This window comes from Callionymus lyra, chromosome 7 (assembly GCF_982586985.1).
Source record: "Callionymus lyra chromosome 7, fCalLyr1.hap1.1, whole genome shotgun sequence".
Lineage (NCBI taxonomy): Eukaryota > Metazoa > Chordata > Actinopteri > Syngnathiformes > Callionymidae > Callionymus > Callionymus lyra.
The window spans coordinates 22635403-22653101 of NC_141824.1; the positions used below are offsets into that span (position 1 = coordinate 22635403).

Genomic DNA, 17699 nt, shown 5'->3' on the forward strand with positions numbered 1-17699 from the left:
AAGTAAGTAAGTAAGTAAGTAAGTAAGTAATATTTATTTATATAGCGCTTTTCGAGACCAGGGTCACAAAGCGCTTTAACAATCAAAACAATACTCAAAACAGTACATACTTCAAAAAAATATATGTAAAATAAAATATAAAATATATATATATATATATATGTATATATAATATATAATAACTAGCGTGTATTTCACTGCGAGTCTCCACATTGAAAGATAAGTTTAAGCCATGTTTGAGGAGAAAATTATTCTGTGTATCTGTGTGTAAACAGACCAGAGATCAGCCGTAATGACGGAAGAAATAAAACCTCTGCATGACGATGCTGCTCGGTTCTGATCCAACGTTGACATGGCAACCGTTCTCATTACACAGACCAGTAGCTCATGTATGTTGTGTGTGTGTGTTTCTTCTCAGCGGTGAAGCAGTGTGATCGAAGCCCCTGTGGAAAAGGCGCCACGTGTCAGGAGGTCGCCGGGGGTCTCTTCCGGTGCCTGTGCCCACCCGGGTGGAGCGGCAGAACCTGCCAACTGGGTCAGTGCCGCTATACGTTCATTAAACATGTATGTTGAAGGTTGACATGAGCTCCTTCTTTCATGAAAACTAACATTCCAAGTATTTCTTGACAGAAACATTCATGTTGAAAATGACAACATTGCATTGAAGCTCAGACATCTCAGTATTGATTAGAATGTATTTAATTAAAACACCAAAGAAAAGTCTAATTTGAAAAAAAGATATTTTTTATTTATGTCTCAAATAATCATTAGAAGCATATGTGAAAAAAGAATCAACTTTTTGAATGAATATACTACAATATCTTTAATATTGTTGAGGATCTAAAACATCTGCGTCATAAAATGGATTTAAAAATACAGTTAACATAAAATTGTGTCTCGTGAAATTTAAATACATTATTTAACATTTTTATTTAGTGTTGAGAAAAATCAATGACATCATATTTTAAAGTTTAAAGTCCATAATACTTTCCCGTGTTTTTTTTTTCATCTTTTGATATGTTTTAATAAATAATAAGTTTTGATTTTCAACTAAAATCAAACAACTTTCAACTAAAATCAACCCATTTTTAAATTACACCAAACAGTTTTTAACTAAAATGAAACAATTTTCAACTTAAACCAAATAGTTTTCAATTAAAATCAAACAATTTTCAACTAAAATCTTTTTTTTTAACTGAAACAAAACAATTTTCAATTAAAATCAAATAGTTTTCAATTAAAATCACATTTGTTTAACTGAAACCAAACAATAAAAAATATATATAATTTTTTTTAACTGTAATCAAACAAATTTCAACAAAAATCAATCAGGATCTAAAACATCTCCGTCACAACATAGATAAGAAACATACATTGGTGTCTTGTGAAATTTAAGACACTTAATTAATGAATTAATTAATCTAAATTTAAATAAATGAAATCATTTTTTAGTTACAAAATTATTTCTCCTTTGATGGCTTTATATTTTGACGTGTTTCAATTAATAATCTTTTTTTTTTCAATCAAATATGTTTGAATTAATATATATTGTGTTAACTATTGACCTATTAAAGTGATTATTATTATTATGCTGCTGTGATTATTACAGTTTCGCTTTTAAAAATGTAATTCCCAAAAATGAGGCCAAATATCACATTTAAAACACATTTTAAGAACATTTATTCAAGTTTACTAAATAATGACATATTTTTTAATCAATTCTCATAAATAAGTTAGATCGTTGTTTTGGTTTGGTTTAGAAGAACACACCTTAAGTAAGGAGAATTAAATCAGTTTAATGTGCTTTTTTAAATAAAAAAAGGCTCAGTTGCTGACAGAGTCTGAATTAAAGCCAACAGTAAATTCATAACCAAGACAATTGAGTGTGAAAATTAAGTTAAAATGAATCTCTGTGATGTTTTAATCGAGAGAATACTTTCATGCTTTAAAGTGCTCACGACTGTCATCATTATTTTACTTGTTATGTTTGTTTCCATTCAACATCTGCTCTAACTAGAAATTGTGGATAATTCGCTCCTATTTTTGCATCACTTTCTTACAAATGAACCGAATTTATTCCCAACGGATGCTTGTGGAGCGACTTCAACATCAATCACCGTGAAGTGCTTCAGATTTAAAACACACTCATAACTCAGAGATTCTCACAAGTCCTGCTGTGAATCTGTAATCACTCATCAGTAAATAAGTGTGTGTCCGTGTGCGTGTCACGCCTCTGTGCTGCACTTCATATCGAATCTGATGACGACACACACACACGCACACACACACACCCCCCCACACACACACACACACACACACACACACACACACACACACACACACACACACACACACACACACACACACACGCTCACACACCCCCCCCCACACACACACACACACACACACGCTCACACACACACACACACACACACACACACACACACACACACACACACATGCCAGAGGCTCCTGTGAACACCGACACATATTCCAGGCTGACGGAGCGTCTTTAAACCAGAGGTGATCTATCAGTTTGACACTTGATCAACCCACACAGATCTCAGACCAGCGGGTCAAACTACACAACACCCACACACACAACAACACTTCATTCTATGTTGCTGTAGATACGACATCAGTGCTTTAGATGAAGATGTTCTCGTGGCCTCCGACTGATTGAGCGTGACCTGGATATTCGTTTGAATCTTCCTCGTCGCTGTCAGGAGCATCAGCCTCTGAGCTCTCACGCTGAGACCCTCACAGCGTCGCAGCAGGGTCTCCTTCCATCCGCCGACATTAATAACCACGGGTTCACTTCAAGTTCAATAACTTTTGCTTCGTCGACTTTTTGTAACTCGACTCACGTTTGACTCTTTTTTCTTTTTTTTTTCCGTCTGCAGACACGAACGAGTGTGAGCAGAGAGTGTGTGTCCACGCTCGCTCCTGTCGGAACCTGATCGGAGGATACCTGTGCGACTGTCTGCCTGGATGGACCGGACCGAGCTGTGACGTCAGTGAGTGAACGGGGGTCCAAACCAAGTGACTTCTATTGTACTGTTTAAAACAAATAATGTTTTTTTTTACATAAAACAAGGTCAGGCCTGCAGGCCCTTTGTGGCCTTTGATCCCATTTCATCTGGACAGGAACTTGTCAACGAGAGAATGTAAAATACACATCAATATTTTGAATATTTGACTAAAGCTCAGTGAAAGGAAGTTACACAAAGTTGTGACAACATTAGCTACAAACCAGTTTCCTGTTTGTGAGTGAAGAAGCAAAACGATTAACGTCTCAAATTTACTTTTGGAACTTGTTAATAAAATAACATGATTTTCTTCTTGATATTTGACCCTCAGGTATGAAATAAATGTTAATATTTTTCATCCAAGAAGATCATGTAGAACATTAACCCAATGAGGACCCTTGCTATTAGCCAAACTTATTTTTTAATGTTTTAAAGCATCAACTAACATCCACATAAATCAATTGGATGATGACCTTTAAACAGAGTCACCTTTGTGGGTCAACATTATAGTTTGTTTAAATTAGCAATAACTCATGTATTGAAAGATTTTGGAGGGTCGCATGAAATAACTTGGCGTGCAATTTTCAACTAAAATCAAAGCATTTTCAACTTAAACCAAACAATTTTCAACTAAAATCAAAGCATTTTCAACTTAAACCAAACAATTTTCAACTAAAATCAAACAATGTTAGACTTAAACCAAACAATTTTCCACTAAAATCAAAGCATTTTCAACTTAAACCAAACAATTTTCCACTAAAATCAAAGCATTTTCAACTTAAACCAAACAATTTTCCACTAAAATCAAAGCATTTTCAACTTAAACCAAACAATTTCCCACTAAAATCAAAGCATTTTCAACTTAAACCAAACAATTTTCCACTAAAATTAAACCATTTTCAACTAAAATCAAACAATTTTCAACTTAAACCAAACAATTCTCAAATAAAATCAAACTATTTTTAACTTAAACCAAACAATTCTCAACTCAAATTAAACAATTTTCAACTCAAATCAAAGAAGAAAATTTAGAAAGTTAGTTTCAATGCTGATGATGAATGAATCAGGATCAACATATTGATTAATAACATGTGTTTTGTTTGAAGATACTAGTAGAGCTGAGCCAAAGGGCAAAGCACCCGATTTACATTAAAACAACATTTTAATTGAATAAAATGCTTTCTCGTTAATGAAATACTAATAGTTAAAGTACAATAATAAGACTGAAGAGTTGTGGAGAGCCTGAAATAAGTGTTTCATGAAGAAAGAAGAGTCGCGAGGACACCTACAGGTGAAGAATAACAAAAACATCTTCTGCTTTAGTTCAGGCGTATCTACATCTTACACAGATCCACCTGAGAGTTTGTGGGCTGATGTTGATCCGACAAGTGTGTAGGCGACAAAGCAATACTTGAAACACTTCCCATGATCCCGGGAGTTTTGTTGACCTGATTCTAAGCTGCATGAGTCTGTCACTGCTGGATCTGCTGCTGTCGCCTGCAGCTTCTCTGCATCTTGTTCTTCCACCGAATAAACTGGAGGTTGACGTCAGCGGCGAGATAAAAATGTAGAAGGATAACTCAAGATCTGCTTCCTCAGTCACTTGTTGCAAACCATGGTTTCAGTTCCAGACATGTTAATATCACTGTGACGTCTCTGTGTTTCCAGGGAACAGCAGCTGTCAGGGCCTGTGTTTGAACGGAGGAAAGTGTGAGGTGAGGATGTTGAATTAAAGATCAGCAAATGTCATCGTGAGGGATGGATCGTGACGTCTGTCGAAGTTATAATGATGCACACCTCAACCTCCCAATGATACTGTATTGTTTATTAAATGCACCTAAGAGGTTGTGTGACCATTAACATCAAATTACTAAAAAAAACAAGGACAGAGTTCAATAAAACATGACTAAAGATGATTTAAATGTTAGTCATGTTCTGGTTTAACGATCAACTTAAGTGTTGATTTAAGTGTGTCTTAAACGGATCTTGGACGTCTATTGTATCATCAGTATGTGTTTGTTTGTACAAAACTCTCTTTTCATTGAAATACTTACATTAGAAAATGTACTTAAGCCCCGCCCACTCAAATCACTTTGTTTCTCTGGAGATTAAAATAGTTTACCATAACCACACACACTCTGCTGTGATTGGTCAATCATCGAGGTTTTGTCACCTCACGTAATAAATTCCACCTCCAAGGGACTTGTTGTATAAACAAAGCGGGTGGTGATTACAGCTGGCTCCAGGAGGAGTGAAGATCATTATTACGTCATAATTGACTCCGCTCTCGTAACCTCTCATTCGCTGAGATTACAGACAGGGGAGAACTATATAAAGTAATACGTTCGAAACATCATCATGATCTTACTGCATCTTTGGTTAAAGTAGTAACTTAGTGTTGTCGTCTTTACAGGATGAGGCATCAGGATCCAGGTGTTTGTGTCCACCTGGTTATTCAGGTGAACACTGTCAGATCAACCCAAGCCCTTGCGAGAGCGCCCCCTGTCTGAATGGCGGAGAGTGCGTCGAGGTGGAAGAAACCTTCACCTGCAACTGTCCCTTCGGGTTTTCTGGAAACTTCTGTGAGGTCAGTCGCTTCATTTCATTTTATTTCAATTCTATACTTAATTGTATTTGCTCGCTCAACACATTTTTTTGGGTTATTACAATCAAAAGATCCCTTTACTAACTTACTTACTTACATTTATATTCCCATGTGTGGATTACATCTTGTGTGCTCTATTTTTAATTGGTTATTTAATTTCTATATATGTTAACTTTTATATACTCACTTTAATGTACAAGTCTCTTATTTTATTGTATTTTTCATCTTGTTTAATGTATTTTTTTTACATTTATATATTTTATTGTTTATTTATTATCATTCTTTTCTATACGGTCAACACCACAAAAGATTTGTTTGTTTAAATTAGTAAACAAGTTCTTTGTCTGAGTCTAATTAACCTTAAAAACAACCATATTATAGTGAACAAAGATCATTTTGGTGGGATTTAAAATAATATGCGAGTTTAAGATTGTTTTTCTAAAGAAAAATGAGAAAGAAAGAGCAGTATCTATATCTATATCTATTGTTAAACATGTCATTTTTTCACATGCCATCATCTCTGTCGTAATAATGCCTTGAAAACAGTTTGACAACCTACTACTACTTAAATAAATGTTTCATTTACACTTGTCATTTTACTACTAATTGATTAGAAATATTGCTGAATACATTAATAATTATTTGACTTCTCTGCATGAGTGCCTTACGTTCTCTTTCGCTTAGTTATTGGACCGACATTTAACTTTAGCTATACATTGGTGACCACCAGATGGCGACATTTTTTATTTTCTTCAGATTTCCAAGCAAAGTTTTTTTCTCTATTAAAACGTTGTATTTCGCAAGTTTTGGGAAGAGCTTTATCATTTAATGTGCTTTGCAATTTCTTTTTTTTCCTAATTGATTTGTATTTCAAGTTGAATCCCAAAGTCATGAATATTTAAAGCTACTCCCGAGTCGTCCTTCACGTTTATCCTTAATGTGACGTCATTTCAACTGTTTTTAGGCCCCACTGGATCTGTGCAGTCCTAACCCCTGCCAGCAGGGGGCTCCGTGTCACAGCAGCGAGGGCAGGGTCATGTGTGGCTGTCCTGATGGTTTCTATGGCAACGAGTGCATCACCTTCAAGGAGCCCTGTGTCGGCTCCAAGTGTCCAGGTGATGAGACTCCCACCCTGGAGGTCCGATGATGGAAGTGTTTCACTCATGTTTCATCACCTCTGCAGACGCCGTGTCCGACAAGACCCACGGCAGCTTCAGCATCTACATGCTGCTGGTGGGCGTGGTCGCCCTGGCGACGGTCAGCTGCTGCGCCGCCTGCGCCTTCATCCTCTCACACCTGCACCAGAAGCGGAAAAAGCAGCGAGCGGCGCCGCCGGACGAGGGCATCAACAACCAGAGGGAGATCGTCAACCTCATCAGGAACGTGGAGAGACCCGCCCCCCCGCCGTCACCCGCCGCCGGCCCCCCGGCACCAACTCCCGCCCCGGCCCCCGTCGCCCGTTGCTACGAGGAGATCGAACTGACCCTTCCTCCCTCGCCCGCCCCCTCGCACCCCTCGCCCGCCCTCAAGCCATCCCTCGCCGCCAAACTTGACATTTCCAACCGGGAGCGGGAGAAGTTGAACCGCTTCCACCACACAGAGAACCAGGATGTAGAAGTCTGCCCTTTGAACTCTTAAAAAGAGATTTTGATCAAGAAAAAAAATGCAGTTTTTCAGATTCTCGCCGCTGCTGTTACGACTGAGGTCACCTGCAGGTCTCCAGAGGAGGACCACGTCTCTACGGGCCTTCGTGTCTCCCCTGCTCGTCTCAGTCTCACCCTGGAGTGCCTGAGTCCAAGAGGAAGTCTTGGGATTAGGGTCTAGACCACTATAACGCCTGAGAGATGAGCGGATGTCAAAGTCCAACTGAAATCTCAATCCATGACAACATTTAAAAGCCCACAGTAACCACTGACGCAGAGCAGCTGTTCAAGTAGAAGCTTGAGACCAACTGTCCTTCAGTCTGCTTCAGGAAGATTAGAAAACAATTGAAACTGGGTTTTAAACCACAAACAAATATCTTTTATTTGAAGGATGTGCTTTTTACTTATTTATTTTTTAAAGACACTATGAGCTACAGCTCAATAAAGTTTATTTATTGAGACCGTTTAATAAAAAACGAATGATGCTTGCTGATAACTTGACCTTGATGTCCCTCATCTCTCTCCCTGAGTAGCTGGGATAGCATTAGTTGTAGAAAATGGAGGATTCAACCAAGTTAGTAGATGTTACACTACTACTGTAATATTCATAATGAAGCGGTCAACGACAGTGAAGTCAAATATCCACAATAATTATTATACCAGTTATATTGGATCCACCAGGCCCTTGAGTTTGATGTCAAAGGTCACTTCTGAATTTTTTCAAATGCAAATATGAGTTTCCACATTTTCCTTTTCTTTCTTTTCATATATGAAATTCATTCATATTCTCTCTCTGTTCTGCTGTTTATTGTTAATTTACAACTTAAACTGCACATTCAGAACTAAACATTATGTCTTTGCTTTCATTCTTTTAACGACAGAATTCTGTATTTATTTAAATATTGCATTAAGATTTCAGTTGGACTTACACGATGTGTGTGTGAGAAAGTGTGTGTGTGTGGAAAAAGACTAAAGGCCAGGAACAGATTTCCACTGCTGAAGCAAACAAACTGACCGTTGTCTCCCAAGATCTCGTGACGCACGACTACAACTATCCACTGCTGCCTGTACTGTTTGTGTATCACTTGGTTTGTTCAAGTTGTATGATTTGTTTTCATACCTGTGTGTAATATAGCTGTGTTTTGTATATAAATATCTTGTATATATTGATGCTTCTTTTGTACTGTTGTCGGATTTTCGTCACTACTTTTGCTTTTTTCGCTCGGCTTGTTTCCAGTCTGTTTGGAGCCGCCGGCACATGTTGATTGTAATAAAAGTGCATTTACCAATTGTGTATTCGTTTTTTAGTGCGTATAAATACATGGTTGTCTCTTACACTTGTTTACACGTGTTTATTTGCCTTAATATGAAAACTGTATTTGTCATATTATATTAATGTGAATTGTTATTAGTAAGTAAGTAAGTAGTAAGTAATTTTTATTTGTATAGCGCTTTTCCAGACCAGGGTCACAAAGCGCTTAAACAATCAAAACAATATTCAATAAAGTATACATTTTAAAGATCAAGATAAAACTCATGTAGCATAGCCACTGCCCAAAGTTACTCACAGAATTAAAAATAATTTACAAATTCAATTCAGGAAGATCAATAAACAATGATGGAGACCGACAGATGGCGGTAGTGAGCGCTCTGCCTGCTGAACACTTCGTAGAAGTATGTACTCCTGTCCAGCAGGGGGCAGCCGCGGATTTAATCTCCGCACGGAGACGCGTTACTGAGGAAGCCCATCGCTTTTCGATGTTCGAAAACAACCCCAGTTCTTGTTGGTGACTCATAAAACAGGTACTCGAGTTAACACACGGGAACTACAAAGCAAAAATAATGTTACACCTTTTAAGTGTCGTTCGTCCAATGGCTAGTTTTAACGTATTCGGAGGATCGTGCAAGCTGTGCTAAGCTAAATTAGCACAACGAAGGGCCCTGAACCGCCAGCCTGCACAAATGTTGTCTTATTCTTAGAACTCACTTCTTTGACCTTTGCTGATCAATAAACAGATAATTCGACTAATGGAAGATTTACCTTCGTACCTATACCTATATTCGTAGGCTCGAGTAATAATATTGAGAGAAGGGTCAAGTGTGTGTTGACTTCATTTTTATTTTAAGTCAAGATTAATATTGACTCATTTCACTATTTGAACAATATACTCCTGTAAACATGGCTTAGCTTTAAAGTCAAAGTGTCAACATGCACGAGTTGAAAGAAAACGCCTCCAAATTTGAATGTTGTTGTTTGTTCACACTGAATTAAAATAACCTCAAATCAAATGTATACAAGCTAGTATTTTCTTTATAAAATACTCAGTATCTTGTTAGCATAAATATATTCTACTTTGAGATTAATTTAAGATTAAGACATGAACATTTGTGACGTCCACAAATCTTCAAAACAATGTTTCTAGTTATGTCACATCCTTGCAAAGTTGGTGAGATTTGAGCACTCTCTGCTTTTGCTCTGATGTATTCGATTCTGCCTTTACTCACCTGGCTTTTCCATCTCTCCACAGCAGCCGTGCCCCGCCGCGCCCCCACCCCCAGCGGAGCCGTCATGTGGCAAGAGGCCCGCAAACACGAGCGCAAGCTTCGTGGCATGATGGTAGACTATAAGCGGCGAGGGGAGCGCCGCCGAGAGTACTACGAAAAAATAGTAAGGGCAAAACAAAACAGGTTTTTTTTCTGTTAACTTCAACATGGAGTGAGTTTTGTACTCTCTACTTTCCTTTGCAATATTTGTGTTCAATTGTCATCAGGCTGTTTCAAAGTTTATTTTCTTGAACTCGACAGAAAAAAGATCCAGCTCAGTTTCTTCAGGTTCATGGCAGAGCCTATAAGATTCACCTGGATCCTGCTGTGGCTCTGGCTGCAGAGAGTCCCATCAACATGTAAGTCCCAAACAACAGGATAGATGTAAACCCAATTTTATATATATATATATATATATATATATATAAATACAGGTATTGCAATAATGTTCAACATTACTATGCTCAATTTAGACTAAATACAATTCCTATTATTGATTTTAAAAAATCACTTTGATTTTAACTTCTCACCAGGATGCCTTGGCAGGGTGATGCCAGCAACATGATTGACAGGTTTGATGTGCGGGCTCACCTGGACTACATCCCCAACTTTACCCCTCCACTTCTGAGCACTAAGTGAGTTGTTATAGTTTATTACAAGCATGTTCAAAAGCTATTTCTGGCCCCCAAGCTAATTTCTTGTGACACTCTGTTTCGTTGCTAATACCTTGAATACTACAAACATTTTACTGAGTGTCGTTGAACAAGCTTGTATGAAAATATAGGTGCTTCCCCCTGACTGACTTGTTTATTTCATTGACACATGTTATATTAAACATCATTTCAGTTTGCTGAGATATGTAACGTTAAAATGATGAACCTGTTTTTGCAGCACCTCAGATCAGGAAATGGAGGAGAGGAAGTGCAACTATGAGCGCTACAGGGGCCTGGTGCAGAACGATTTTGCAAACAGTAAGTATTTGATTTCCTCTTGACCTCACTTCCTTGACATCAGTAAATGATATGAATTCTAGAGACATTTTGCTCTGTATCTGATTCGTCCTGCTCTTCAGTTTCAGAGGAGCAGTGTTTATACCAAATCTACCTGGATGAGTTGTATGGCGGCCTGCAGAAAACTAACGAGGATGAGAAGAAAAAGTATGTCACATGACCCCGGCCTGATTTGCAAAACTCATCAACGGCTCTGTTCGCAGGCTTGCTGAGAAAAAAGCCTCGATTGGTTACACTTATGAAGACAGCACTGTGGCTGAGCCTGACCCACATTCTGAAAAAGATGACGAGAATTCGGACAGTGAATCTGAAGAGGATGAAGGCATACCGGATATTGGTGAGTGAAGAGAACATTTGAAATGTTTCTCTCATTTTATCTTTTCAAAATAACCATTGTCGTGTTCATTTGCTGAATTGTTTAATCTTGACAGACGTGGAGGTCGATGTTGACGAGCTTAACCATGAGCAGATTTTGGACCTCAACAAGACGGCCACCCCATATGGAATGGCCGAAGGAGACTTTGTCAGGTGAAAATGGTTTAAGATTCGTCGATGTTCATTGACATTAATGAGGGAACAGCTCCCCCTGCTGTATAAAGAAAAAATGACACCGTAAGTGTCATGAAATGTATAAAAGTCTACCTGAGAATTCGGATTTCCTCTTCTCAGGAATAACAAGAAATCTGCTCAACATAATATTTATATATAATATATAATACATTTGAATCTAATTCTTGTTGATCATAATGTCCTCTCTGACCCGTAAATTGTAATTACTTCTGAAATTCAACAAAGGATTAAAAAATACATGTTTATATTTGACTTTTGTCTTTTAATGATGAAAACACTGTTGCGCTCTAACCGTGCTGCCCATTTCTCAGAATGCTGCGGAAGGATAAAGAGGAAGTCGAGGCCATCAAACATGCCAAGGCCCTGGAGGCAGAGAAGGCCATGTACTCTGTAAGAAAATCTAGAAAATGATGGAATCCGTTTTGTTTCTAAAGTTGCATGTGTTTGATTTTTAGGGCCGGCGTTCTCGCAGGCAAAGGAGAGAATTCAGGGAGAAGAGACTAAAAGGGAGGCAGATCAGCCCGCCAAGGTAAGTTAAGTTTATTTATTTTTAATTTCATCAATTTAAAAACATGCTTTTTTTTCGTTTCAGCTACGCCCGAAGAGACAGTCCAACATACGACCCTTACAAACGGTATGTTGCTCCAGATTGAGTTGTTCTGTTCCTTCCTGCTGTCTTAAGAATCGCTAATTTCATTAATTTCTTCTCTCTTAGTCCGGAGTCAGAATCCAGCTCAGAGTCCAGATCCCGTTCCCGAACCCCAGGTCCGGAGAAGATCACGTTCATCACCAGTTTCGGGGGGAGCGACGATGAGTCGGCGGCGGCTGTGGCGGCGCGAGCAGCGGCGACGGCAGCCCAGGTGGCTGCGCCTCACTCTGGTCACACCACCGCCAGCGTGCAGCACTCTGCAGGTCATAGCAGGGCCTCCCGGTCGGTAACTTTCCCCTCCTCTTGGCTTTCATTGGTTATGTTTAGTCGACCACATGAAGTACTGATAAGTCTTGTGGTGGGTGTGATAATTAATCTTTGGAAAATGGACATTATTAGTAACTGAAAATTGAGTGAACAGTGCATGTGATGGTTGATCGTCTTTTTTAGGAAGAAAAGTGTTGATTGATATGTTTAAACGAAGCATGTGCTGCAAAATTAGTGAAGATGATTGATTGGCAGTACTAGTGCGCAAATTTGGTAACTTTTAGTCCCTTTTTTTAATAAGCGTATAAACACTTTCAACACTTAATTTGTGCGAGTTTGGCATTTTAAAAGGATTAGTTAGTTAACTTGTCGGTGTCTGTATTAAAGTGTTTGTTTTGGTTCAGGAGACGAAGATCATCTTCCAGCCGCTCTCCGTCATCTTCGTCCTCCTCGTCTCGGTCCTCGTCCCGCTCCTCCTACCGGTCCCGCCACTCCAGAAAAAGGCGGGGGACCAGAGACAGTCGCCGCACCAGGAGCGGCTCGCGGTCAAGGCGGCGATCACGGTCGCACTCGCGAGGCAGAGGAGGCAACGGCTCGTGGAGGAGGCGCGAGCGGTCGCGATCGCGGTCACGGTCTCGCTCCAGGTCCACGGACAGAGATAAGAAGCGTCACTCGAGAAGACGCACCAGGTATGATCTCCGTCTGCGGCGAAGCAGTCCGGAAAATGAGCCGACGTGTTCTCCTGCAGGTCCCGCTCTAGCTCGAGGCAGGGGGGCAGCGCCAAGAAATCTGGTCGTAATGGAGGTAATCGGAAGGTAGAGAGTCGCAGTCGCAGCGTTTCCCAGGCGAAGAGCCACCAGGACAGAAGTCCGTCCCCGTCTGACAAAGAAGCTCCACCTTCCGCGATCACCATCGCTGAGAGACTAAGAAAGTATGTTTTACTACCAACAGATCGTCTTTTTAATTCAAAATGAAAATGCCCTTTTTAAAGGTAAATTAAGAGGAAATGCAAATCAAATACTACACAAAAACAGCAGCAATAGATAAAACAAGAACAATTTAAAATTATAAAAATGATTCTGATTCGAAATAAACAAAAGGAAGCGTTTGTTTCAAGTCTAATCACTGTCGTGTTTGTCGCCCTCTCTCCTCCAGGCCTGAAACTACGTGTGGTAAAGAGACGGGAGCCGCCAAAGTCAGTAAGAATTTGATCTAAGCCGGGTTTCTTGCTAAAGCCTACGCCCTCCTCATCCCTGACAGGCTGACATGGTCGTCCACCCGACCGGGATGTAGCCCTCATTGTTAGCCACAGAGAGTCCATCGCTTCTATTTACGTTGTTACTTTCCTTCCCTCAGAGTGGACACGCATTCAAAACCAATCGACCGCTTTTCAAAGTTTAACCGGACTGAATTCATGAACCGACCTCTGTGGAATATCAGTGAACGTTCATTTTTTGGCTTCTAGTCTCCGGATGCATGTTTGCTTGATGCGTGTCCCTGTGCGTCCCTGTTCAGCTCTTATATCTGTTTTCACTCTATCATGTCTGAGCCGTTGTTTAATCACCACGCTTGCAACACTCGGTGGGCGGCTCCGGACGACCACACTCGAGCCTGTTCCAACAGGCAGGAGAGGCCACCGCGGCTCCCACTCTTGAATAGTTGTGTCCAACACCTGAAGACTGAACGCCAGGATCGTTTAACGCTCTTTTTGCATTCGTCGTTCCCCCCCCCCTGGACCGTTGTGTGTCCTGCTCCGTGTTGCTGCTGGCAAACACAAGGAGGTTGAGTGTATTCCAACAGTCAAACAGACAGAAGGGTTATTATCCTGTTCCTGTGTTTGACTTGCCTGCAGCAGTGTGACCTGCAGTTTTTCTTGCCTGGCCAGGTTTAAACAGCCCACTGTTGGGCGTGTCTGCGACGAGATGCCACCGGCTCACTGTGAACTCGCTGGACCTGAACTTGCTCTTGATTTTTCTCTATCTCCTTCAGCCATCACCCTCTTTTAATCTGTGATAGGGACTTGCGTGGCCAACCGTGTGTTGTTTGACGACACGTTGGTCATTTTTTATTAGTGTATTTCATTGTTTATCTCCAGCAGCTTCTCAACAATCAGGTGATGAGACTCAAGATCATGATCTGTGGGATGTTCTACACACACTTTCATGTTCTTGCAGTCTTGCTGAGAGTGAAGTACTGACACATTTGTCACCCACAGATCAAGATGACACCACAAGAGCGGTTGAAGCTCCGCATGCAAAAGGCCCTGAACAAGCAATGTGAGTCGAGTCTAGTCGCTCTACTCTCTTGTTACGTGACACTGACCTGGACCCGGAATCATCCACACGAGGGATCTGTAACTGAAAGTACAAAAAGACGAGTTGTAAATCCATTCCAAGTGGGAATGAGGGAAAACACATTATAATCCTCAATACAAGTATTTTATCCATTTTAACTTTGGAACTTGCTGCTGGAGTGGGTGGCTACCTATGTTATTACACCTTATTTTTGTGTCAACCTAAGAATGACTGTTTAAAATGTATTTTAACTTGTTTCACATTAGTTTGTTTTGTGAAAAGAATGTGCTTTGAGCTTCTTTTTTTTTTTTACAAGGTCTAGTTTTAATATTTGGTAGTTACCCACATTATCTGGTAATTACAGTTTACACATGTAATAACCATAATAATAGTAATTCAAATGACAATAGTGTGAATAGGCTCATTGTTTTTGTCTGAAGAAAGGTATTAAATAAATAAGAGGGAAAATAATATTTCAAACTATATTACATTGACTTTTTTTCCTCCAGTTTTGTATATTATAAAAAGTACTTCAGCTCGTATAAATATAAAACTAAATCCATTTTCGTCTTTCTAGCTTAATAACCTCTTGTGCTTTCCGTTTGTCTCGCGCCCTCTCAGTAAACTCATCCTCAGCTGCATGCATTTGGTATATTTCTAATGTTAACAAGCAGGCGTTCTCAAAGGAAAAGTTAGGGTTCTAATGATTCAGGAAGTATTGTAGCGAAGACAAAGAGTATTGACCCTGAGCGTGTGTTCCACCTGCAGCCAAGGCGGATAAGAGAGCCGCCCAGGTGAAGATCCAGCAGCAGGAGAACAAACGACAGGTGTGTGTCTGCACCTTCAGCCACTTCTCTCCCACACACACTTCCACTTGACAAACTTATTTTTTAATGCCTTCAGGAGCGAGAGGGAGAGCTGCGAGCTATGGCGCGCAAGATCCGCATGAAGTAAGTCTGAGTGACGCTAAAGTGTGTCGTCTGTGCGTCTCCGGGTCTGACTGAGCTTCTGCTCCAGAGAGCGCGAGCGGCGTGAGAAGGAGCGAGACGAATGGGAAAGACAATACGGACGACAGAGCGACTCACCCTCGCCTTCCTCCTCTCCCACCAAATATGGTAAGAAGTGAGCGACTCGGTCTAGCAGCAGACATGTGCATCTGATAGAGGGACGAGGTGTGTGTGAAGGCGATCCGAGTCAAAATGCAGTAAAGCCTCGGCCCTGATTCGTGGCGCGACAGTTTTATAGACGTGATGTCCTGTTGCTCCTCTGACCGTGTGTCTTCTGCCCTTTAGGTCGAGACTCCAGCTCACACAGGAGGTATGTGGAGGGTCACCAATCACACACACACTGACACTGACCACACAAACACACACAACATAATGGACGAGACAATGCAGCTTCCTGTCTACACTACCTGTACTTCCTGTCTGCTCTGACCTTCTTAACCAGATTTACATGGACTAAAACTAAGTAATACAAGGGTCAAAAATCTATTGGCAGTCGATCACTGATCCAACTGTTTCTGTCTTCCATCATCTGACGGGCCACAGAAAATAACTTGCTGTCTTCATAAATGTCTTGAAAGATCAGCCGTTCAACTCCTGGTTGTGTCGAGTGGCTCTGAGCTCTCGGGTTGTTTGTCAGTCGCTCGTACATCTCGAGAGTTTCAACCGACTCAACTGTTGACTCTCAACAGTGGACTCTCCACATTTGCACCTCAGGCCCTCAGCCACACCTTCACTGACCCGCCAAACTCTTCAGGTGTCAACAGCTCCTCCAAAGGTTAAATAGCTGGGAGTTTGCAAGAGTCGCTCACTTCAGTTCACAATATTTTAACTGAACGTTCACTTTGAATAGGATCCGGACGTTCCGTTGGAACTGTTTGATAAACAAATTTCAGACATCACTGTGAGACTTCTAGACGAGTACGATTCCTTTCTTTCGGATTTTAAAAGGTCCTCCTGAGTCAGTAAAGAATCAAGCAGCTCCAAAAGTGGCCCCTCTAACTGGTTCATGTCTCTGGATTTAATCTGGGTTTTACCTCTTTAAACTTAAATCATCTTCAGTTGTTGACATCTGAACTGTCGCGTGTAAAACTCAAAATTTAGTTTCTTCATAATTTGTTTTCAAAGTATCTTTACTGTTCGAAAATGTTGGCAACTGATATTTTAATCTTATTTTTTTCTAATGTGTCAAGTGGTTGTCAAAGTTTTAATCCCACTTCACGGCTAAACAAAGTTAAGACAGGAAGTCGCTTTAAACTTCAAAAATAATAAAATGTTTCTTGTGGATTTACTCTTTAAAGCAACTGTCGTAGAGGAATTCATGTATTTTTCCAGGGATAAACAAGGATAAATTGATCAAACTGACTCAAAACAATATTTATTTTCATGGCAGATGACATTTTGTGAGCTCAAGAGATTCAACTTTGTTCCTGTGAGAGGTTTTAATTCTGATGTAATTGTCTAATTTCTGGTCTCCTGGTTCCTGCAGGAGGTCCCGGAGTCGATCCAGGAGTCCGTACTACCGTCACTGAGGAGGACAGCAGCTCCACACATGTTCCTCGGCTCACCTCGTTTGATGAAGTTACACTTTAAAATATATCAACTGGTTATTGAGACTATAAACCTCCTCCTTCATTTGAGTTTAATTTGGCTTCGTTACACAAACCTCCTGCAGGTCATGAGATTCCATCCCTTCTGCATGCATTTATTTTCTTCTGTTTCTCTGTGTAAACAATACCGTGAGTCGATGACCTTCTTTTCTGCGATTATCAACTTTTTAGAGCCAACGTCGACATTAATTCACTTTTTGTAAATCTGCAAAAATGTTCTCAGAGATGTGGAATGTATCAGTCCATAATAAAGCAGGTGGTGAAATAATGTGTCCAACTGTTTGCTTTCTCCTCCCAAATATTGGATTAATTACAGCATTGTTTGCTTTTGTACTCAGGCATGTGTATTGACTACTAATTACCTTAATTAGTCATTTTATCCTTTAACGGACACACATGCACACACTTTTTATTTTTATTTGTATCAGCTGAGAATAAAATGTTTGGCCTTTATATGAATTTGAAAATAAAAAT

The 17699-nt window shown here is 40.1% G+C and overlaps 2 protein-coding genes across 4 annotated transcripts in view; both read left to right on the forward strand.

The window, feature by feature from the left end:
• Positions 1-8493, forward strand: part of LOC148075686 (uncharacterized) — a 48246-nt gene extending 39753 nt beyond the window's left edge. For both annotated transcript variants that reach the window (XM_087796308.1, XM_087796309.1), the window contains exons 9-14: positions 419-535; positions 2904-3017; positions 4698-4744; positions 5443-5616; positions 6599-6749; positions 6818-8493. In XM_087796308.1, the coding sequence (XP_087652434.1) occupies positions 419-535; positions 2904-3017; positions 4698-4744; positions 5443-5616; positions 6599-6749; positions 6818-7272 (1058 nt within the window). In that variant the 3' untranslated portion in view covers positions 7273-8493. The remainder of the gene's footprint in view (positions 1-418; positions 536-2903; positions 3018-4697; positions 4745-5442; positions 5617-6598; positions 6750-6817) is intronic.
• A 492-nt stretch (positions 8494-8985) lies between these two features.
• clasrp (CLK4-associating serine/arginine rich protein) lies at positions 8986-17497 on the forward strand. 2 transcript variants are annotated; one of them, XM_087795428.1, is made up of 21 exons: positions 8986-9080; positions 9806-9945; positions 10083-10180; positions 10355-10456; positions 10713-10792; positions 10894-10978; positions 11035-11168; positions 11263-11359; positions 11713-11791; positions 11857-11930; positions 11994-12035; positions 12117-12332; positions 12722-13006; positions 13066-13248; positions 13473-13512; positions 14533-14593; positions 15380-15438; positions 15515-15561; positions 15629-15726; positions 15904-15928; positions 17105-17497. In XM_087795428.1, exons 2-21 carry the CDS (start codon positions 9847-9849, stop codon positions 17145-17147), a joined length of 1947 nt encoding a protein of 648 aa, XP_087651554.1. In that variant the 5' UTR covers positions 8986-9080; positions 9806-9846; the 3' UTR covers positions 17148-17497. The 2 variants fall into 2 exon arrangements, 1 of the variants encoding a protein (XP_087651554.1); XR_015711844.1 differs by lacking the exons at positions 15904-15928; positions 17105-17497 and having other exon boundaries at positions 13473-13516; positions 15629-15720.
• Positions 17498-17699: the final 202 nt, after the last annotated feature.

What these genes read in the sequence shown, in the direction of transcription:
- clasrp (XM_087795428.1), top strand. Translation starts at nt 9,847, where the DNA reads ATGTGGCAAGAGGCCCGCAAACACGAGCGCAAGCTTCGTGGCATGATG. An exon ending in GGTCATAGCAGGGCCTCCCG is followed by an intron (nt 12,333 to 12,721) that starts GTCGGTAACTTT and finishes GTTTTGGTTCAG; the next exon opens with GAGACGAAGATCATCTTCCA. An exon ending in AGCAGGAGAACAAACGACAG is followed by an intron (nt 15,439 to 15,514) that starts GTGTGTGTCTGC and finishes TAATGCCTTCAG; the next exon opens with GAGCGAGAGGGAGAGCTGCG.